Source organism: Eublepharis macularius, chromosome 11 (genome assembly GCF_028583425.1).
Source record: "Eublepharis macularius isolate TG4126 chromosome 11, MPM_Emac_v1.0, whole genome shotgun sequence".
In the NCBI taxonomy this organism is placed as follows: domain Eukaryota; kingdom Metazoa; phylum Chordata; class Lepidosauria; order Squamata; family Eublepharidae; genus Eublepharis; species Eublepharis macularius.
The window spans coordinates 60,838,251-60,862,447 of record NC_072800.1 but is presented as its reverse complement, the minus strand read 5'-3'; the positions used below and the strand labels follow the sequence as shown (position 1 = coordinate 60,862,447).

At 42.1% G+C, this 24,197-nt stretch overlaps 1 protein-coding gene across 2 annotated transcripts in view; it reads left to right on the top strand.

The window, feature by feature from the left end:
* PPP1R9A (protein phosphatase 1 regulatory subunit 9A) overlaps positions 1-21,595 on the top strand; it is a 175,909-nt gene extending 154,314 nt beyond the window's left edge. The window contains exons 16-19 of one of the 2 annotated variants that reach the window (XM_054991016.1): positions 4,112-4,313; positions 8,740-8,859; positions 12,552-12,734; positions 14,638-21,595. In XM_054991016.1, coding sequence (XP_054846991.1) covers positions 4,112-4,313; positions 8,740-8,859; positions 12,552-12,734; positions 14,638-14,850 — 718 coding nt within the window. In that variant the 3' untranslated portion in view covers positions 14,851-21,595. The remainder of the gene's footprint in view (positions 1-4,111; positions 4,314-8,739; positions 8,860-12,551; positions 12,735-14,637) is intronic. The other variant, XM_054991015.1, reaches the window with a different exon arrangement.
* Positions 21,596-24,197: the final 2,602 nt, after the last annotated feature.

Genomic DNA, 24,197 nt, shown 5'->3' with positions numbered 1-24,197 from the left:
CTTTTTCTGGCTAGTAAGAGCAAAGATTAAGGCCTCACAAAGGAGACCCTCATAACCCCCCCCCCCCAAATCCTCTTGTTCAGAGAAACCAAGTTGAAAACATCCATAAATGGACCGGCCTGTTGACCAGACACAACTACTGGAGGTGTGCAAGAAAAAAAAATTCGGATTTCTCGCTTTGGAAAATCCGAAGCAAGAAAAAAAGTCGGAAATAACCAATTTCTGAGGTGGCAAGCCACTTCGGAAATTGCTTATTGACTGGCTTTGGTATGCTCCATAAAGATTCGGAGCACATGGAATAGCTTTTAAACTTCCAGCCCAGCCACTTATTTTACCCAATGGGGGGAGGAGGGGGTTCCTTCCTCTCCCCCCATTCTGGTGAGGGGGAGGAGGGGATTCCCTCCTCCCCCTCTCATCAGGTGAAATATGTGGCGGGGCAGGAAGTTAAACCCTACACTTTCCTAGCCAATCCTACCCCCGCTCACTTGGCCCACTGCTGGCCAGGAAATCCCCCGACCCCTTCCACAGTGGGTGAAGGACGCGACAGAGCTATAGGCATGAGCCTACAGCTGTGTTGCGGAGTGCTTCCTTTGCCCGCTGCACAAGGGGCCAGGGAATCTCCTGACCACTTCTGCAGTGGGCAAAGGAAGCGATGGGGCTGTAGGCATTAGCCTGCAGCCGCACCACAGAGTGTTCCCTTTGCCCACTGCACAAGGGGACAAGGAATTGCCCGACTCCTTCCGCAGCGGGTGAAGGACGCGACAGAGCTGTAGGCATGAGCCTGCAGCCGTGCTGTGGAGTGCTCCCTTTGCCCGCTGCACAAGGGGCCAGGGAATCCCCTGACCCCTTCTGCAGTGGGCAAAGGAGGTGACAGGGCTGAAGGCATCAGCCTGCAGCTGTGCCACATAGTGCTCCCTTTGCCTGCTGCAGAAGGGGCCAGGGATTCCTCTGACCCCTTCTGCAGCCGGTGTGACAGGGCTGCAGGCTTTACCTGCATTTTAACCTCCTAATCAGCTGCTTGGTGGGGAGTTCCCAGCCAGGCAGCTGAATCAAGCTGGCAGGGTTAAAATGCCCCTTTCTGTGACACTGCACAGACGGATGGACTCGGCTGCCTGGTGGGGAACTCGCCACCAAACAGGTGATTCAAGGGTTAAAATGCCTCTTTCTGTGCGGCTGTGCAGCGCCATGGAAAGGGGCATTTTTAACCCCACCAGCTGGACTTGACTGCCTGGCAAGGAAACCCCCGACAAGCAACTGATTCGAGGGTTGAAATGCCCCTTTCCGTGCTGCTGCAGAGCAGCACAGAAAGGGGCATTTAAACCCCTTGACCTGAATCTTCTCAAAGCTATACAAATTGCTTCGGGAATCTTTGATTTGGGGTTTCCGAAATGGACCCGGCATGCTAGGGCTGTTTCGGAAATCCCGAGTCTTTACGAATCAGGTCTGATTTGGGTATTTTCCCCGAATTGGAAACCCAAATTGCACTTTGCTCTATTGCACCATCAGAGTAGATGCAAAAACTTTTATCAGCAAAGAATTGTGCATGCACATAACAGCTAATACTAATTCCTGTGAATGTTGGGACTACATCCTTAGAGGCACTAATTGCCTAAACACTCTAAATAATTGTTCTGAACCTTTTCTTTGCCACTCTTTCTGAAATGAACTCTATATTACAGTATGTGAGATTCAGTCCAAATCTTCCACCTCTCCCACCATCTTCCAAGCCTCTTCAGTTCACCCAGTTCTGTCATGAATCATAAGGCCAGCTTCCACCATCTGCATGGGTAAGGGCATCCAGGAGTATCTATTTCTATGGCCCCAGTAACCCCTTATTCCTTACTTCTACAAGGGTATCAACCAAGTTACTATTTCAGAACCTGAAATCCCCTAGAGCATTCTAGACTCCATCTAGATCCATAAGTTTGCAAAGGTGGAACATTTTAAGTGATCTGTTGTCCCTGCAAGGAGTAAGCTGCAGAGTCACCTGTACTTCCTGCAGACAGTGGTCCGACCACGACACATGTTGAGTATACAGCTTTCTTTCCCTCCCATTGGTACACTCTGTGGGCACCACTTTATACTACAGTTGCTACTAGCTGCTGCAGTGAAATGTCCTTGCACCACCACTGTGTGTGTAAAGTGCTGTCAACTAACAACCAACTTATGGCAACCCCTGCTGGGGTTTTCAAGGCAAGAGACTAATCTCTGCCTCTGTATAGCAACCCTGGTCTTGGTGGTCTCCCATCCAAGTACTAACTAGGGCCAACCCTATTTAGCTCCTACCATCTGATGAAATTGAGCTAGCCTGGGCCACCCAGGGCTCCCCCACTACTGCTGTCGCTATATGTGATGAAATTAGCCTCTCTCTGCTACGGCCAGTTTGCCTACTTAGTAGATTCACATTGGGGGCTTCACTGAGCCTCCTCTTCCCCTTACCTCACTTCTGTTTCCACTGGTGCCACTCAGTGGTTTTTCTTTATGTTCTTAAGCATGAAATATTTGCTTCATGGAAGCTTATTGTGAAGTCTCAGTTTAGGGACAAATCATTTTTTGCACAGTTCCTTTGTATGTGTATAGTGGGCATGGGAGGTGTTAACAGCCAGTTAGCCAGCTTCTTTATGAAGAAACAATTTTATGACGGAAAAAAGCACAAAACAATTCAAATCTTTATTAAAAAAAACTTTAAAAACTTATGGCAATATGAACAAGTTGACTGGTTTTATAACTATTTCTATTCTGAAATATTTTTAACATCCTCTCTAATTTACTTGGCTTCCGATATCTACTTCCCCAAGACTGTAAAAAGAGTTTCCTTACTTGGTTGCTACTTTATCCAGTTAACTCTTCCTGTACCTGTTCTTTTCCAACCCATAGAATCCTGTATCACTATTTCAAACAACATAACTGAATATTCTTTTGGAATATACATATTTTAAAAACTAAACATATTTAAAATCTATAAATCATATCCAAAACTGTGTGGTGAAGTCATTTCATCACAGCTACTAAATGCACAGAAATATAAATCTTAAGATTGGCAATATTGCTTCAGATTAACATATATATGGAACTGAGATGCATAGTTGTTTCCACTAGATAATAATCTCTTCGTGCCTTCAGCATCCGAATAAAAAATCAGATTAGTTTCCCGCTTATTGGGCCCTTCGGTTCTTGCCCCCCCCCCATCATTACAGGCCCTTTCCTGCCTTCTTCATCAGGCTCCCCATCCTGATGAAAAACTGCAGGCTACGTGAATTCAATTTCCTTGGGCAAAACATGAGTGATTAAGCCTCAGAACTGAGTTTAAATAAGAATTTAAAATAAGGCATTTACAATTATATGTGAGCCCTCTGGTTTATTATGAGCCAGTAGACAGCAGAGTTCAGAGAAACCTATATACTTGTGCGATGCTGCCTGGGGAACAGAATCAGATTTCTGGATCTCAGTCAAATACAGTGACTGTCGACCCAATCGTAAAACACCAAATTATGATAAAATAACAGAAAACTAGCCCTGCATGTCTCACAGGGTGCTAAGGCAAGCTGCCCGAGGGGGGGGGGGGGAATGCTTAAACAGTCAAGTGACAGAAAGCAAGACAGTTCTATGCACAGTGCTCTTTTAAACCCCTTTATTTTGCAGTTATGTTTGATGAAGCATGCAGGCAGGACTTCCAAAATAGCATATATATGTAGGGGGAAAATACTGCAGGTTCAAATCGTACAAGTTGAGAAATTACACTGGTTCTACCATACAATTGCCTCCCCGAGTCTGTGGCTTGAACCCTAAGGTACTGTTCCTTCAGTGCAACAGCAGCGGTTTTGTCAAAAGAGCCCTTCCGTTTGCAGTAGAATGGAAGGACATTTTTGCAAATTCCCCCTCCTGATCCAGAATCCTTGTTTGTCCCCCACACTGTTCCTTCCGCAAGAGCATGATTCCAGGGGGGCACAAAAGGTTTCAGTGAGAGGGAGGAGGTGGAGAAATTGCCTTGTGCCACTCCACTTTTGTTGCCACTTAGAATCCAAGACAATATATTGTTGGGTTTTTGTGTGCATTTTCTTTAGAATTTTTAAAACCTAACCCATTTGCTTGCTGCTTTGTGTTTAAACAGGGTATCTAAGGAGCTGTTGGAGAGTTCAGCAAGTAGCACATCTGTAGCCAAGCGATCCCCCTCTCTCCCATATAGCTCTATTCCATTTACATGGTATGGAGAGAGCAGCAAGGGATCCAGTCTTTCCAGCAATCTGCCATCTCCGGCCAGCTCAACTGATCCTTCCTCTGACAATCTAAGTCCAGCTAAAAAAGGGTGCAAGGTAGAAAATGCAAAGTACCTTCTCTCCTGTGCATGGAGTTGCATAGTCAGGTTGATGTTAGTAAGAGCCAATGTGATAATAACATCAAGCAAAAACTGGATCACAAAAGAGGTTATGATGCACATTCCAGGCTATTCCTACTTTGTTTTCTGTGTCTTGTTTTCGGTGTATAGTATGTTCTCAACCTGCCACCAATAAGTTTCATGGAGGAAAGGTGGGGAATAAATAAATAAATTGCATGGGCTTGGTTGGTTCCAGCAACTTCAATAGACATTTCTGTAGCCTTCTAATTTGGTAATCCTTTGATTTAGCATCCTTTCTCCCTCAACAAGCAAAAAACAAGATGACTTTCATCTATATCTTTGCATTTTATAAGCATAAAGTATATATTAAATTATGAAAGTGCATGGAAGTATTTTTACAAAAACATACTGCTTTGACTGCCCTGTTGGATTGCAAGTGCAATCTATCTTTGAGCATTACATTCAATTCCATTTTGCAGTTCTTTGAACTAAGAAAAACTGAATTATTTCTGATGTGTCATTCCCCTTTTATGTATGTGCATGTTGCTTTCAGTACAGCAACTCAACAACATGCAGTGGTACTCTTACATGGTCCATGTATTAGTGTTTTTGTGTGCAATGTTTCTTGAGCATTTCATGATCTGTATGATGGAGAAAAGGCAAAACCTATGACTCTGATGTTCCAACACCACATCTTGCCAATGTGTGGTACCATTTGAGACAAGTCCCATTGAAAAGAAGCCTCGTTGCAGATCTTCCATTTTATGTGTGTGCTGTTTGCACAGGATTGATTATCAGTTGACTATGCCCACAGTGACCATTTATTCATGGACATTTGTTACTGCTTCTGTTTTGGCTTTTGTTTTGGAATATGTAAGCTTGACTCTTGGGGGCAGCCAAATGGAATAAGCATGTAGTAATTGCAATTGCACCAAGAAAGCCAAAATTAAAGCAAAACAATATGCTTATTGGATGCATCCAGTAAATACAAAAGAATCTCATTTGAATAAAGTAGTATTTAACCTAATGAACAGAAACACTGTCTTGCTTTGTGAAACAGGAAAAGATTTAATGAGTAATAGGAGTATGGGAGAGGGGTTGTGCTTTTGTTCTCTGCGTATATTTTCAGAACTTGATGTCATTGATTCAGCTTTCTGATACTTGGAGACCTAAACGCATTGGGGAGTTCATACTGTTAAGCACTTACAGTATGGCGATATTAAGAACTTATAACTTTCTAACGTTTAGGTTGTTTAAAACACAATTTTATCAAAGACTTGTACTTAGTTGAAACTGCTTTAGCTAGAAACTGGGCTAAAAATGTCATAGCACCTGTAATGAAGGAAGACAAGTACAGTAAAACATTTAATTTACCAGCACTCCACTATCCATTTTGTCCACACTATGCTGTCCGGCAGAGTTTTTCCAGGTTGTGAAGAGGGTTTTATCCCATGTCTCAGAGGATGTTAACCCAGAAAACGTACAAGCTTGCTGTGATACCTATTTTGCAGATTAAAATTGCTGGCATCCACCACAAATTAGACGCCACAGTTGGACTGGCTCAGTGTTATTGGAGCACAGTTTTGTCCTGATTGTATGGGTGATTTTCAGATGGTGTGGCCTAATGAAGTGTGCTGCCCACCACATTCAGTCTTGATTGTTGACCCTCATGGCTAATAGTATCATGCCTTGCTGGATTGGTTGACTGGGTCCAGGAGGTTAAAAATACCTCTTTGCATATTGGTGTCACCACCAATATGCACATGACACCCAACTGTTTTCTTCTGAACAGCTAAGTCAGGTAGATCTGTGGAAGTTCTGTGTAAGTGCCTGGAGAAGGTAAAGGGGTGGATGAAGGTCAATAAACTGGAGCTCAATCCAAACAAGAAGAGCTACTGGTCAGTGGAGAAGCTCCTCAAGGACTGTGGAGCCAGTCTATCCTGGGGCGGGGGGGGATTGCACTTCTGAAGGAGAACAGTTTGTAGCTTGGGAGTGTTATTGAATTTTAGGCTGTGGTTGGAAGCTCAGGTCTCCTCTAGCACATAGTGCCTTTATCAGCTCCCGCTGGTTTGCCAGCTAGAGCTGTTCCTCAAAAATCTGGCCTCAGTGATCCATGCCCTGACGACATCCAAGTTAGATTACTGTTACGCACTCTGTGTGGGGCTGCCTTTGCAAATAGTTTAGAAACTTCAGTTTGTCCAAAATGCAGTGCCCAAGCTACTGTCGGAGGTTAGTTACAGGGATTGTATCATCCCCGTGCTAAAAGATCTGCACTGGCTACCCATCTGTTGCCACGCACAATTCAAAGTGCTGATTCTTACCATTAAGGCCCTAAATGGCTTAGGGCCAGGTTACCTGAAGGACGGTTTCCTCCCACGCTGTCCAGCCTGCCAGCTAAGATCTGCCTCTCAAGCCCTGCTGTCTGTGCCCCCACCTTCAAAGGTGCAGCAGGTGGTTACTAGAGACAGGTGTTTTCTGTTACGGTATTTTTGCCTTTGGAACACCCTCCCCCTTGAGGCACGCTGGTGCCCACCTTACTATCTTTCAGGCACCAGACCAAAAGACCAGCTTCTTAATTACCTGCTTCTGTTTCATGGAGTTTTTCTGCTGATTAAGTCCAATAACCTGTTTTTTTATATTGTGATGATTTTAATTGTAAGCTGCCTCAAGCAGCATCTGAAGAGGTGGCATAGAAATATCTTAAATAAATAAATAAAATGGATATTTCAGCATCTTTTCTAGTTAGGACCAAAGCAGTCTTTGTTCAAGTGGACCTCCTACAATAACAAATAAGTCACAACTTGGTATTCTTAGTATTTTACAAAAAACGAGAGCTAGTTGTAAAAATGTCATAGCTGCTGATGAAAACTAACCTCAGGTTTTTCTTTTGCATTTTTATCCGAAAATATTACTTGTTACAATTTCCAAGCATGCTGGAGCCAAAAGCTTAATTTAATACATGAATGCTTTTCTTTTTCCAAGTCATCTTTTAAGTTTCACTTTCAAAGCAGGCTTATGTTTCTGTATGGTTGCTGGTTTTTAATCTTTTGTGGTTTGCTTGTTTTAATTAACCTCAAAAGTTTCACTGAATATTTTGATGTTGAGGTTGTTTTAACTGCTTTTTTTCCAGATCTAATTTATGCCATTGCAAAACTCTTCAAATGACTATTTGGGCAAATTTCACCAAATGTACATACCACAGTGTACTCTGTTGAGAATTGTTCCTTTGTTGTTCATCCTTACTATAAAGTGTGATGCTTCGTTCATTACATTTATAATGAGGAAAATGTCTGGTCTGCGTCTTTGTTTTGAGTGCTCCTGTCTTTCCCATAATCAAGGCAATTGCAACATACTATATAGGTTGAATAATGTACAAAATGATTATTAAAAAAGAAAGAACTCTGACAGCACATAACCCACATACACTGGGCACATATTTTCTGGTTGAAATTCTTACACAGCACTGATATTGTAATACAATAAGTGTATCTCTTTTAATGACACATTCTGTAGGTTAAGGAAAGGACTAGAATCATTGTTGCTAAGTCATTAGAACTTAAGAGGTTTTCTTGGAAAGCTAGGTTTGTGGTAGTAATTTGGAAAATGTTATATCTGACAGAGATACTGGAATTCTACCAGTGTAGTCAATTATCCTGAATCCACTTTCTATTCAATTCTATTTGATCTACTTTCTGGTAGAAGAAAAATGTTATTGGAGGCTGGATACAGAAGATCTTGCAAAAGCTAACAAGGAAATTAGAGAATGGATGTGCATGTGCGTGCATACATTCTGATGTGTCCAGTTGTATACATACTATTTCTAAAAGCAGGAATGTCCAAGACTCTCCATAGAGTTTCCATGGTTATCCAAGAACACTGGGCAGAAACTCACAGAAATAGGGGTTTCACATACCCCTCTTCAAAGCATCTGAAAATAAGGCTCAAAATATTACTGCGGATGGAGCTACAGGGTACGCTACATATTGTTGACAGATCCCAGTAACTTTTATCATGTAGTCCAGATTTGAGTGAATAACCCATTGGTCCCTGCCAATACACTTCAGTTCACAGGGACCCAACACAAGTTCTGTAGTCTCCACAGCTGATTTCCTCCAGAAAAATCCAGTACTCTATGCTGAGTACTACAGCTTCAGTCCAGGAATATACATAGTTGTCTTCACAGTTGGAATGCAATAAGAACAATGCTTCTTATTTTCAAAAACCGTTCAAAACAAAAGCATTTTCACTTCCTCTGTACACTCCAACTCAACTCAGTTACTTGTCACAATCGATCCTGAGCTATGCTTGCTCAGCAAAGGGGAGAGGAAACAAATTCTCCTGGGAAATGTAAGCCTATTCTCTGTTCTTTAGCTGATGGTGGCTGTTTGTCTTGTCCTTTACAGAATTTTACTTTCAACGATGACTTTAGTCCAAGCAGTACCAGTTCAGCTGATCTAAGCGGATTAGGGACAGAACCGAAAACCCCAGGAATTTCTCACTCCATAGCACTGTCATCTGATGAGGTATCTTACCCAAGAGCTATTCATATATAATAGGAAATGAGTTACTCCCTGTGGAGTTGTTATTAATGGACTAAATAACTCTTCACTTGATCTTGGAAACAACAGGCTTTTAGGGCTGCCAGAAACAACAGACTTTTAAGGTTGCCGTTCAGATTCAGAAACCAAACAATAATGTGCCTGTTGATGAGTTCGAGCATCAAGGAGGTGTATTACGACCCATCTCGTTTTGAGTAATAGTAACAACAGTGAAAACTGCGGACATTATCTAACCTATAAAATTATAACCTATGTAACTAATTGAAGAGGATAATTCAAATCAGCTGCAATGCACGTCATGATAAAACATGATGCATAACACAGTGTTACTGCATATAAGCTGCAAACAGCAATAATAATGCAGTCTAATGTCTGGCTAAAAAACATCTGAGCTTGAAGAAGGGCACCTTATGTTTCTGGATTGTTTCACTTCAGAAGGCAGATGACAGATCAAATGCTTAGGTGCTCCCTAAAATGCAGAACTGACAGCATACACAAAAAGAAGCTTGTTAGGGAGAAGATTCAAGCCTAACCTTTGCCCTGTAATGTTAATGTTAAGTGTGCACTGGCTTTTTCACACAACAGTCCATTCAACTACTGGATTCTTCTTGCACCCCATGTAGTAGTATAATCTAAAAATGGATATCACACGAGGCTGCTGATGGTGTGTTCTGCTTTACAGTGGGATATTTTTCATAGACAAGTGTGAGAATTTGCACACAATCCACAGTGCACATTTCTAGAATTTTTGCACCATGGAATGAGATTATCCCCCTCCCATGGCAGCCCTAATGCCCCCCTAAGTCTTGTTCCTGGGGGAGAGGACCCACAGGAAGAGGATTGAGGAGGTTAGCAGCTTGGATTGAGGAGGCAGGAAAATCTCGTCTCAGCACCTGCAGAAAAGCTGATGTGGATCTAAGCATTTGTATTGAAATAGATCATTGATTTGCGTGCTTTTGGGAAGTGTGTTTTTTGGGGAAGGTATAGGTTTGGATCCAGCCAGCTTTTTCATTCTATTTCACCCAATTATTAACAGCCCCCATCACACATGACTTTCATCCATGCAGGTCTCATGAGCTCCAGCAGAACATTTTTGGTAGTCAGCAGGGGTCCTCTCCTGCCTTCTTTACCAACAGAAAGATTGAATGGATCAAACCTACATATTCCCAAAAGGAAACACTTTTATCATCCACATCCAATGAAGTCGGCTCTGGTTCTTGAGAACTTATGCCGTAAGACAAAATCATTAAGCTGCCACAAGCTGTTCTTGGTCTTGCTATAAAAAATTAACAAAGCTACCCTTTTATTTTATCTTTCTGTCTTTGCCCTCTTTGCCTTTAAATACGTTTCTTTCTCTTAATGTTAGAACCTCAGTTTCACATGATTAAAAACAATTTAAGGTCATTAGGACAAATGAGGCTGAACATTGAACAATGTGATAAATGGGAACAAGGTCTTTCTTCGCCCACCTTTGTTTTCTTAGCCAAAACTACTGCAGAAGACACAAGATTACTAGCTGGGTCTGCCCTCTCCTAAGAATAGTTCAGGGGTCTATGCATAGAGCCACACTGGCAAAGCAGAACAGCAGTGATCTCTGATGGTGACATCAAACAATGGCCTAGTAAGTAGCAAGAGAAAAATGGCTTACTCCAAAAGAGTTTTGTTAGCCTCACAACACTACACTCCTGTAAGTCAGTTTGGGGGTTTAGTGGCCCTTCTGTCATATGCTTGAACAGTCACATGTAGGTAAATATAGATTTGAGTGAGATTTAAGCATAAATAATCAGGCCATAGTGGAAAGGACAAACTCTCTTACAGTTTTAATAGTTGGATAGTTACAATTTGATTGTCATTAGATTCTAGCGGAATCCTCACTTATCTAAATATTTTTACATGTTTTGTTGTTTCTGTCCATAATGGTTTTTTCCCCCATTTCTTTATTGCTTGCGCTTGTCAGAGCTTGGATATGATTGATGATGAGGTGAGACAATAATGCATGTTTTGCTGGGGTGCACCGATTTATAGCTATCCCTTTCTGAATCTTCAGGTTTGCTTTTGTGTAGTAGATTTTCATGTTGAAACTTATGTCTGACTCACTAGTGTTAATAATTTCTTTCCTTTGAAAAGCCTTTCAGTTGTATTTGACTTGGTTTTTTAAGATCTTGAAAAGAAGATGCAATATTAAGTTTAGATTCAACATACGGGCATTTCCCAATCCTTACCTCTCTTCAGGCAGTAGAATGTGATGGGAACCTATTGATCACCCCTAACAGGGTATCCTACTATATATTTTTCCATAGATTTCATATTTTATTATTATATTTTATCTGTATTCCTTGCTAAAGAATTGTTGCCTAAGAGAGTTGAGGGTTGATCACATAGTAATGCAGTTAGACTTGCACTGCTTTATCCTCTGAAACGTTGCAAATGTTCTTCTGAGCTATATATTCTAAAACTCAAATGCATTTTTATCACCCTAGAAAAAGTGCACCCGTGACTGATTCCCTAATAATGTGATCAGGGCTTTTTTTCTGGAAAAAGAGGTATTGGAACTCAGTGGGTTGCCCTTGGAGAAAATGGTCACATGGCTGGTGGCCCCGCCCCCTGATCTCCAGACAGAGGGGAGTTGAGATTGTCCTCCACACTGGCAATCTAAACTCCCCTCTGTCTGGAGATCAGGGGGCGGGGCCACCAGCCATGTGACCATTTTCAAGAGGTTCTGGAACTCTGTTCCACCGCGTTCCAGCTGAAAAAAAGCCCTGAATGTGATAATTCCTTTTAGTAATGCTCTCTGCAGGTCTCTCTGTTGGAGTGTGTGGGAGCTTGCCAGTCGTATCTGTTAATTGGCTCTATTAATCGTGCCCATGAGCTACCCCTGAACTTGATTGTCCAGCATAAGATATTCAGGTAGATAATGACAGTGGTTATCAGAAAGAGTCACTAGATGCTTTTGGCTTTTTGAATATGGGGTGTATTGTTAGATGTATTTTAAACCCTGTGTAACTTCATGATCAGAGGCTCTGAGCATCTGAGTACTGGATGCTGGTGAAAGTTTTTAAAAAAGAGAGCTGTTGGCTTCATACCCTGCCAGTTTGGTGTAGTGGTTAAGATTGGCAGGAGACTAATCTGGAGAACCAGGTTTGAGTCCTCAGTCCTCTGCTTGAAGCCAGCTGGGTGACCTTGAGTCCGTCGCAGCTCTTCCAGAGCTCTCTCATCCCCACCCACCTCACAGGGGGATTGTCGTGAGGATAATAATAACACACTGTAAACCATTCTGGGTGTAGCATTAAGTTGTCCTGATGGGTGGTATATAAATCACATGTTGATGTCATGTGCATCTACAAACATTTATTTAGTTATTTACTTCCTGTACATCCGTCCTTTCTTTCCAATGAGGACCCTGAAGTGGCTTCCATCATTCTCATCTCTGCCATTTAGCCTCACAACAGCCTTGTGAGGTGGGATAGGACACGTTGAGCCATTGATGAAACAGAATGCTGGGCTGAATGGATGTTGATCTGACCCAGCAAGGCCATTTTTGTGTTCTCATCTCTGAGCAGATACAGGATTCAGATAACGTTTGAAGATGTGCCCTCATGATGCTCAGCAGTTACCCTGTTTTTCTATCCTTCACATCGTGCAACATTTTATTACAGATCCTTGATGACGGACAGTCTCCCAAGCGTAGCCAGTCCCCAAATTGCGCCGTTCAAGAATGGAGTGTGCAGCAAGTTTCCAACTGGTTAATGAGCCTGAATTTAGACCAGTATGTTCCTGAATTCAGTGCCCAGAACGTAAATGGAGAACGCCTTCTTCGGCTGGATGGTAGTAAGCTTAAGGTAATTGCCTTGGAAATAAAATTTAGATCTTTGTCACCAGGGAAATACGTTGTTATGGAAAATACTTTGTGTAGATGAAAAAAAATCCCCACAAACACTATGGCATGGAGGAAACCTTTGGTACCTATAATGAATAATAGAAAGAGAGCAAATTGCTGGAGAGTGTGATTGCACTGATGGTATAACAGTTGGAAGTCGGAGGCATCATTATCTCTGAAAATCAAGCCTTGGGTAGATAGATGTTAGCACTTAATGGGCAGTTTTGATATGCAAAGTTTATCACAGGATTTTTAATGTGGGAAGAGATGGCACTGGAGAGTAATGGAGATGGAAATATATGGCCAGGGATATTGTATGTTTAGTCTAATAATTAGGGATTATGTCAAATTTCACTTTTTAAATATATTATATGGCTGACTCCACTAGTCTATAGTGTTAAATGGGTACTTATCCCATTTGGATAGTGAAACTCCTTACTAAGGTGTCAAAAAGCCACTGTTAATGTAGAAAATGCAGTTCTCTCAAAGTGTGTTATTGTTAAAGATGAAGTGTTTTTTAAAGGAAATTGAAATACGGTTTTATATTTCCAGACATAAGTTTTTTCATCCATGCACATAGCAGTCAGTTTGGATCTTGTAATGTGAAACCATTACATGTACCCAAATGCTCACTTCCCCTCTTGCACACACAAGCAGGGTCTGTTAAGATGTCACTTGAAATCATGGTGTATCTAAACCAACTACTGTCAGCATGATCATGGGCCACTCCAGTATAGCAAGGATCTGTCAAATCAGAGAGCGACTAAGAGCACTTCTTCATTGGGTCTACAAAGCTACCCTGCAGGCTGCTGCCCCCAACAGTCCCCAAGCAGCTTCTCTGTTGACCAGCAGCACTTCAGTCTTACCTGGACTGAGCTTCAGTTTATTGGCTGTCATTCATCCCATTCCCTTTACCAGGCACCTATTCAGGTGGAGGAAATGCCAGGTTTTCAGGAAAAAAATACTAAATTGTTTTTATCAAGAATTGAGAGGTAGGTACCCCACCACATTAAACATTACAAGTGATGTATGTGCAGCCATTGCAAAACAACAACAAAGTTCAGGAGCCATAGTAGTTAAAAACATGGTGACCATAGCTACCACATTAAGAAGAAAAGGCAACAGCTGGCTGTGATTTCCTTCCAATGCTTACAAGCTTCCTGCCTGCCAACTTATTTGTAAGACAGCAAGTGGTGTCTTACAAATGGTGTAAGACAGCAAGTGGTGTCTTACATTAGGTGGTGAAAATGGAGGAAATGGCATGGGCAGGTAGGTGGCCAGGCAGACCAGTGAGTACAAGGGGAGGGTGGGCATGAAGAGAGAAAGGAGACAGAGCTGGAGGAGGGAAAGCGCTGGGATATGACACTGGTCCTGAGGTGAATTAGTAGGCCAGAGAAAGTGGAAAGATTTCTCCTTTATTTTTTAGCCTACTGTTCACACAAGCACTGATGCCATGACCTAGTTGATTATGGAAAAGAGTGGAAGGAGCCCAGACAGGGACATCAGCTATAGAAAGTACTGTCTTAGATTTACAAGAAGCTAGCTGAATTCTGATGTCACCGATGAACCTTGGTTTGTTTGTGACAGCAGCAAGTCAAGTTCTTGGGTGCACACCATGGCTTAGAATCCTGTTTAGTAATCAAGAAACAACATGCAATTTGTGTAAGTGCCCTATTTGTAGTTTATCAAAGACTACCTTGTTTGCCATTTTTGTGCTGTGCATGAGGGAATGAGGGGAGAGGAAATCGGTTGAGGCATTCGGTTGAGATTTGATCATTACATCTGAACATAGCCACCGTGTTCGTGTTTTGCCAGTCACTTGAGTTTGACCATAAAGAAACCGTTATTTCTTCTTTTAACATTAGGCCCTTGGTATGACACCTTCTCAGGACAGAGCAGTCATTAAAAAGAAAATTAAAGAAATGAAATCATCTATAGAGAGAGCTCGTAAAGCCCAAGAGAAAATGGAGAAGCAAAGGGAAAAGCTGAGGAAGAAGGAAAAAGAACAGCTACAGAGGAAGTCCAAGAAGCCTGACAAGCATTCCCCAGATCCAACAGATGGCGCTAGTGAGCAGTGATGCATAAGAGTTACCAATTACCATTGTATTGGGACTGGGAAGGCATTTTTGGGGAGACAAATGCAAAACAAAAACTTACTTCCCATCTTGCTTGTCTTCATTACACAGAGCTCTGTACCCACTTAGAGGACTTTACATAGAATAAACAAGGGAAATGTAGATTGTTTAGCTACACTTTCCTGCAGCTGTAAAATATGCTGCAATTTTTGACTTGTTCAGCAGCTCTGAACTATGATGGTTAGTTTATTTTCTCATCACTGTACAGTCAAACCAGATGTCCAGCCTGGGATCAGCACGAAGCTCCTCCTCACCCATCCCATCCCTTGCAAGTGTAATAAGTTGCAATAGGCTGGTTTGTTTCCAATCTCTTTGATAATCGGTTAGGGTACATTATTACATGCTGACTCTACTGTATGCCTGAAACTGCCCCTCTCAAAGAGCAATGCCCTGCAGGCTTCCGTGCACTTTTTTTTTGAAAGCGACTAAACTGGAATTCACTGCATATCAGTTACTGCTGATTTTCAAGGGAATAACTGCCCTCTTTGTCCTGCTTTGAACGCCCTTCTGGTGGGATTCAGTTTGCAGCAATTCTTGGGAGGTGAGGCTGCTCCCTACCAGCGACATAGTTGCAAGAACTGAAATTGTACGCCGGAGATAAGAGACAGAAGTAATGTCAATATCCTGTTCCCGCATAATCAGAAGGAAAGGCAGTTCCTGTGCGTGTCCCCCTCCTACCCACAGCCACCTGAACTGTACAGTAATTTAACTCAAGAAGGAAGCAAAGCCTTAACTTGCTTATATGGGTCTGGAGAGTAACATTTACCCTCTGGATGAAGTTAGATTTATAATACTAGCACAGCTTGTGGTAGAACTTTAGAGTACAGGTTTTTTTTTTAAAAAAAAATATATGGTCCTCATATCAGAGGGCTATATACTTTCCCACAGCATCCTCTGAGCCTTCTTTTCTCAAACGATTGTGATCCAAAAAGTACTTTTTTGTGTCTTCTGTAAGGAAAATGACCCATCCTCTAGGTTTGTTTGTAGCATTCAGGGAGGGCAGGATGAGGCTGACTGCTGTTAGAGAGCTTGGATTTTTATCTGTTCACGCAACTTTTAAAATGTATTTCTCCAGCAAATGCACTTCTAAAAGAAGGGAGGAGGAAGAAGAAGATGCCAATTGAGAAAATGTGAATTTTACATTGTGGTTGCTTGTTAGTAGAATAATGCAGTGAAGGGGAAGTCTAAGTAACACCCCCCCCCCCAAAGCAGCCCACTGTTTTATTAAACAGAACAGGGGGTTGGCCTTTGAAAGGTCACTTCAAAATATGTGAACCAGCGAACACTCTACAATATCTGGACTAGTGAATACTGTATAATATGGTTTTGGAATGGTCCCTAAAGGAGAAAGAACATGGTGTAGCCATTTAAATCTCATCTATTTCATTTTTAACTCCTCTTCCCCTCTAACCCCAATTTTTGAAAAATCATTGGGACAAAAGTATTTAACACTGCCCAGATCATGCCCAACAGTATTCCCAAAAAGGATAGCAATAGTCCCAAGTTCTTTTTTCCACGCATTTTTTAAAAATGCAGATAGGATGGAATTACAACCAAGTGATCTCTGGTTAATTTGTTTTTGATTGGTACTCAGTTTTTTTTTAAATTACTTATGAACTGAAGTTTCAACAGACGAGTTGTGTTCAAACGTCAGAAGCTTTTACAGGGATTCTGTTAGTCACATACTTTGCTGGTGTGCCCAGATGAGCTTTGAGCCTTCACAAACTGAGATCGGGATGCTAAAAGCAAGGCTCTTTTTATGTCTGTTTCAGCAGCAATTGCTTCTGTGACCTGCATGCGGCACATCTGGTTGAGTAATGGCTGCATCCGCCATCCCTGCTCATAAATAGAAGTGTTCCATGTTTCTGGTGCAACATTTGGACTGAAATCTGTAGCTAGAGAGTCCTGTAGATTTGCCCTTTACTTTACTGGGAAAGTTTCCCACGGGCAATAGCCCTGGAGAGTCATTGGCAGCCAGATGCAAACCAAGCCTTCAGCAGGACTGGCGGCGTTACTTGATGGGCACAGGCTTGCCCATCAACTCCTTTGGTGTCACCGCTGAATGGAGAGAAGAGGCCCGCTTCGCTTGCTCCTAGGCCATTTTAACAACCTAGTCCAGCTCTGGTTAAAGTAGCAGTGTTACACTAACAAATATGCTAGTCTAGATAACTAAATACTTCCTTGCGCTGTCAGAAAATAGGTGGGCAGGTGGTGGGACTGTTTCAGAAAGGATGTTGAATGGAAAATAGTTTCTCTTCTAGGAGGCAAATAAAATATAACAGAGGCCTGGTCAAGCTATTTCTTTAGTATTTATTTAAGCAGTAATAGCATTTCTATTTAGGCAAAAGAAAACTATCTGGGAGAAACTGGAGATATTTTAACTATGAAGTCAATGAAGGCACTAGATGCTCAATTTCTCTTTTTAAGTTATGTTTACATGCTGGTAATTTAAAGTGGATGTATATACTACTAAAGTGTATGGGCACTTCTCTCTGCTTTTATATTATTTATGGGTTTCCCCCTTTGTTTTTCTAAGACCCCAGGGGACTGTATTGTGTTGTATATTGATTTTTGCGTTCCTACTGTTTAGAACTGTATAAATTGTGTTTTTATTCTACAGATAGGTAATTTTGATTTAGGTCCTGTAAATATTCTGTTCTTGGGTGTATTGCTTCATAGTAATTTTTAGAAGTGAACAGTGAATTTTCACTTGACTTTTTAAAATTTAAAATTGAGTCTAAATTTACTTTTACAAAAGAAACGCATACAGTGCAAATAGACTAGTGTGCACAGACATAGTTGATAAAGCCAGGCCAGAGTGCTGTTTTTCCTTGTAAGGTCAGGATATGGCTTATATTCTGCTGTTCTTTGCTCTTGGAGATGGTAAAAAATCTTTCCTGTTCCTTCTGTTTTGTGAAGCTGTTCATCATATTTACAGCATAAAGATTTCTAAATCTGTCTCCATTACTTAATGTCCACTGGAGACATATTTGTGATATCATAGGAAAGGCCTGGATGGCAGGAATGTTCGTTACTAACACTCGAAGAGTCCTGGCTTTGCCTTCGTTACGTAGCTGTCCAGCAAACTAGCACTTCCTCTCATCACTGCATCATTGGAAGACGAACTCCCTTTCACGACAAAGCCACGAAAAGGAGTTGGGTTAGGAGTGGACAAACCTAGATCGGACAAGGGGTCGGCTGCCTAGAATTCTCTAGAGCATGTGGACTGCAAAACAGCCTTTTTGTATTCAACAACAGCTCGAGTTGGTCCATACGTTACACCGGAAGCCAAAAAGAAAAAAGGAAAGATGAGTGAATTCCATTTCTTCCTCCCCTTATTAAGTTGTACATTACCACGTATTTGACCCTTGAGGATAGTTTTTTGCCTTGTCTCCTTTTCAGTTTAATCTGTTTTATATGGCCCATCCCCATGTTGGCAATTTCTGCCTGCTGTGTACAAGTAAGGGACACTTCTGCTTCAGTCAGAAGTTTCACAGGTTTCTAAATATTTGCATGCACAGATCATTCCCCGGTGCTGATATCTGGACTGGGGCAGCAGCCCTTGGCTGAGGCGCTGCAAGGATCTGCCAGAAATAAGAGCCACTTTTGTGGGTGCCAGATGACTATAAGACACTCTCACTTTATTTAGAGCCCAGACAAGTTAGAAGTGGAGCATTCGGCTTCCAATTGGTTAAGATCTGCTCAAAGTGAGAGCTCAGCAGAGTCCTCCTTGACTGCCAGCTGATGTCCCTTAATCACACTGTGGCCAGAAGAAAGACCTTAAAAGTGCATGTAGGAGGACCATGAAGAGAGACGTGAGGGTTTAGGATGGAGCTCACAGTTGCCTTGAGCTAGCTCTGCCTGAAGCAACCAGTGAAGTCCTTGCATGCCCATTGGCTAGCATTGAGATTAGGATGTACATTTCTGCTTGGCACATCGGCATCCCTGGCTTTCATACATGATGAAGCCTTCCCATGTGTCTCTAATGTTTGCGTTCCTAATTCACTCAAGTCTAGAGAAAGCTGATGTTTTTGTCCTTTTCAATCTTTGTATTATAAGAAGTATTCATTATATTATTCAGTGTATTATTATTATAATTCATTGAATTATTCATTTTATTATTATTATTATAATACGAATGAACTTTTCATTCATTGTCTTGTACAGTGAATGACAACAGGGTTGCTTCCTTTATAACTAAAGCTTAAAAATGGCTTTTTCTGCTGCATTTTGACAAATTGCTTTAATTCTCTACCGTGCCCAACAATGATTTGTCAGAATACATAACACACATAACGGCCTCCAGGTCAGACACACATACCAAAGGCCATGATCAGAATTTTCATATATACTTCTAATTCAGAATTAACTCAATTTGTTGGGTAGTTGAGTAAGACTTTTTCTGATGCAGGAACGAATTCCTCTATGCCTTCACATTTGTGCTTTGAACTGGGAAGAGAAACTGCTGATCTGTTTATAGCTTTTTTCCTATGTATTGAAAATCACATCTTGTTTCTTTGTTCATAAAACCACAAAAAAAAGGAAGGCTGTTTGCATTTATGTAGCTCCTGTATATTCAAACTGAGCAGTGAAAGTGTAGAAGTGATGGATGCCTGTCTTAATTATTTTGGTTAAATGAGAACAACAAAGTATTCTAGTAATGGGAACATTTTCAAAGGTGAGCTGCTTTAAATATACACTCCTGTGTGCTCATGTTTGTTTGCACACAAATATACCTGCGTTCCAAAGAGGTAAGAATCTCTGTAGACTGAACAGCTGTAGTCTGCTCACAAGGGGGTACTAGTCAAACCTCAAGGAAGTGACAGCCACAAGGCAGAGAAACAATTCTGAGCATAGCCTCTCTTGCACAAATTTAGTGAGTAATATGGGTTATGCATTACCTTTTATATAAATGAGGGACCATGAAATTTTAAAGAAAATGGTTTCTTAGAACTTCTCTTTCCCCAGTGTTTTCTCTGGATGTCTCTTTGCATGTTGTCTTTTGGGGGGTGGGGATTGATTTCCTAGAGATTTGCTATTGAAAAGAACTACTATTGGGGATATTTTGTAAACTGTATGCTTGAATTCTGTTGGGAAAGCTTTGAGTTGTTTTTACTGAACTGGGTTGTGACTTTAGAAAAGACTTGGCCATTCAGCACACATGATTGTGGGTCATTTGCATATTGCACAGTCCTTTTGTTTAGTGTTCTTTTCTTGGTTTATTGCATTTTTCTAACCCTTGAGAAAGTGTCTGTTTGGAACGCTGTTATGCCCCGGCCGTTCAAATGAGCCGTCCAGTGTTGTCCTGGGCACAAGTCAAGACATTCTCTTAACTGGAAAAAAAGGAAATCTTTGTAGCCATTGAGTACATGGTTGGTTTCTCCTTTTTAAGTGATGGGAGCTGCTTCTTTCATTTGAATGTTCAGGAAAGTAATCCATTAAGCAGTATTGTACCACAGTACCTGTATATTTCAGTGCACTTTCTTATGTTATCTGCACAGCGCTGTGGTAATGTCAGAAGACCGGTGCCACAAGGGTAGCAGAGGCCCTGGTTCCTCCCAGCCCCACCCTCATCCTTTCCCCAAGCTGGGGCAACTCTCTCAAGGGAGGAGCCACAACCTGGTTTCCTCCCGTTTAGCCTGGGTGTCTGGTGTCCTGGGCTTTCTCAGTGCCATCCATGCTATAATGTCTTCCCATCCCACAAAGGTAACACAATGCTGGGGGCGGGCCTCTTGTCACAACTTTAAATGAAATGAACATAAGATACGTAGTAGCAGTGCTCGGTGGGTTTTCCTTTGCAGACTTTTTAATTTTGGAAGACCTAGACCTTCACAGCGCTCTTCGTGGTTAGCTTTGAATGGATATTTGTGGCACCTCAAGGAAGCCCTAGCTGCAAGGCCAAATCCAATTCCCTTTGAGTTCAGGGGGATCTTTGCTAATAAATTACTACTAAAGGGTGATCCAAGGGGAATACAAAAACTTTTAAATAGTATCAAAAACTATTTTAATTTTTTTTTAAAAAATCTGCAAATGGCAGTGGTCCAGTGCGCAGAATTAACAGCCCTGCATAGAAATATGTTCCATCAGTTTCACTGCCTTGCTCCTGCTTTTTCTATGAAAGTTTTCCACTCCTATTGCCATTCAAGTATCTGGTAACATTCCAGAGTGACATACTGCTAAGCCAAGGTTTCTCAACACCCCCCCACACACACACACACCAAGAAGAACACTGTTACCTGCTGCTTAGAAACACAACACAAATGGGCTTGTTAGTCAAAAGGGAGCAGGTAGAGAGTTGTGTTTTGGGGATTTTTAATGTATGAATTGCATGTTGTTCTGGTATCTTTAATTTTGTACATCTAGGTGTCAAATTGCCTGCATGGAAGATGCTCCATTGCCCTGTCTGAGTTTGTATGCTTGTGCTTTCTTAGTTTGTCCTTCTCTAAATGGCTAAAAAAATTAAAGAGGGGGAAAAAAACTCTACGTTTGGTTATTTGGAAGCATTTAAAGTAAACAAAAAAGGCCAGTTGCCCTTTGTATTCTTACAAATCCTTTTTAAAATTAAAAAACACCCGTGATTAACTTGTTAGTGTATCTAAACTTCTTGCCAGTGAGTCTTGTTGTTAGACAACGAATGCAATAAAAAGAAATACTGAAACTCAGCAATGGAATTTTTTTGGCGTTTCACCCTGTTTGTGCAATAGTGGGGAAGATAAAGGCTGCAAGCACTATCTAGTCCAGAGGTATCAAGGGCAGAAAAGAACAGAGTACGGTCTCTGGTCTCCAGGCTGCTGCTGCTGGTAGACCAACAAGCAAAAAGGCTGACAAGTCCCACAGGAGGAATGGAGAGCCAAGAGTAAGCAGGAAAAGGCAGCATGTAGGGTGATACACAAAAGGAGAGAAGGGAGGGGCTTGGGTTGGTTCAAGCCAGCAATTTAGCACAATCTGGTCCATTTTCCTGCTTACTACAGCCCATATGCTACACAGTTTTTGCCCTTGCAGGTCCCAGGGGATCCCAGCATGGCCTTTTGGGGCTCAAAGGGCGATCCTTTTTCGCAAGCTTTTCAAACCCATGTACTCTTCTCTGGGTTTCCTGAAAAAAGGGTGAGATCAGGGCTCATTTCGAGGGGGAACACGCAGGAATACAGTTCCGGCAGTTCCCCAAAGAGGTCACGTCAGGTGGCCCCACTCACCTGACTCTTGGCCATTTGGGGCCCATTTCAGCCTGGATTGGGGCCGAAACAGCCCGGATAGGAATCTCTGACAGGTGCTGGATCACTCTCCCGCTCAGCAGCGGCCTGATCCTGACCATTTTGGGCCCTTTTCCGGCCATTTTCAGCCCTTTTTGCCCTTTTGGGCCCAATTTTGGCCCTGAATGGCCAGGATTGGACCCAAAACAGCCAGGATAGGTGGTCAGGGGGTGTGGCATATGCAAATCAGTTATGCTAATGACACACTTCTGGTGATGTCAAGGGGTGTGGCATATGCTAATGAGTTCCTCTACAAAATGACCCCTGGGTGAGATTAAAATGTGATATATAAATATATTCTTCCTAATCATTGCACGGGACAGCTGCTTCTTCCTTTATCTAATTTGTCATGTGTAAGGTAGCCCGAAGCCCAGAGGAGCTTTCTGGCTGAGACCAAAGCCACTCATACTGTGAGCTAGTGCCTTAGCAAATACTAACCAGATGAAGTAATGTGAAAACAGATCAGTGTACCTTGTCATGTGTTTGCCATATTAACCTGAAAGGGGCAGCATTTTTTTCTACTTTTAGTGTTTGGAGAAACACTAAATTCATGTACAAGTTTACACACAGTTGGCCCTGTGCCCCTCTGGGTTCCAGAAGACCCTTCAATACCCTCCAATCCTAATGCATAATTCAGATGATTGGCAGGGCCTCCTCACCCCAAGAGAAATTACTATAGTGTGGATTGAATTGCTAGTTTAGCTGAGTCCAGGTAGAGGATCCTGTTTCCACACTTGACAAGGATGGAGACAGATGGTTTTGTTACAAAATCTCTAACCAAAGAATAGGATCCTGTCAGGATCTCATCCTTGCCAACGAGTATCTCCTCAGTCATGTCTGCATTCAATTTCAGTTAGTTTACCCTCAGCCATGATGACAGAGAATAGATAGTGGCCCAAAACTGAAACCAGCTTCAAAGCTACAGATAATCTCCCCCAAAGGTTTCACATACATATTAGAAACCAGGGGTTTTTTTCTGGGAAAAGAGGAGGTGGAACTCAGTGGTGGAACTCAAGACTGCACAATGACATCACTTTGGGTCAGCTGGAACAAGGGGAGAGTTTTGTAAAGTTTAAATTGGCCTCAGTGAAAATGGTCACATGGCCAGTGGCCCCGCCCCCTGATCTCCAGACAGAGGGGAGTTTAGATTGCTCTCCGTGCCACAGTGGCTGCGTTTGGTGGCACAGAGGGGAATCTAAACTCTCCTCTGTCTGGAGTTCAGGGGGCAGGGCCACTGGCCACGTGACCATTTTTAAGAGGTGCTGGAACTCCGTTCCACCATGTTCCCGCTGAAAAAAAGCCCTGTTAGAAACTATTAAGGAAAGCAAAGAGCTACACGAAATCCTACAGGCAAATCCCACGTTGTTAGTTCAGAATCTCTGAACAGGATTGTTAAGAAACCTCATGTACTGATCCAGTATGCTAAGCCCCACTCCCAATGCTTTAAATGTATTTAGCAGTTGACTATCAAAAGGCATCAAGAGATCCAGCAAAAGCATCCCCTGTCAGCAGAGACAGAGATTTCCACTAGGGCAATCAATGCTGTCTCTGTCTCATTTAATTAGTACAGTTTTATCTTGCCCTTCTTCCAAGGAGTTCAGGACAGCATACATAGCTTTTGTCCTTCTCTATTATGTCCTCACAGCAATCGTGAGGTCGGTTAGGATGAGAGGGCATGTGACTGGCTCAGGATCATCCAGTGAGCTTCCAGGAAGAGCGACTATTTGAAATGGGGTCTTCCATATCTAAACACTACACCTGTTCTATCCAGGCCTGAACTCTGATTGGGAAAGGTCAAGGGGCAGATATAGCCTGAAACCCCAAGAATTGTGCTGCCACCAGTCTATCACCTTCATTCCAAAAGAGAGATTCAAACCCACTAAAATTTCAAGAGCTTTCTGGGAGTGAAGTAGTTGAATATGAAAACCCTAACCTAAGGACCACTCCAACTTCCTAAGTGTTGTGCTCACTGTATCTAGACGCTCAGCCAGATACACAGATGTAAGGACAGAAAAACCAAAGCCCTTTAGTACAGGCCTC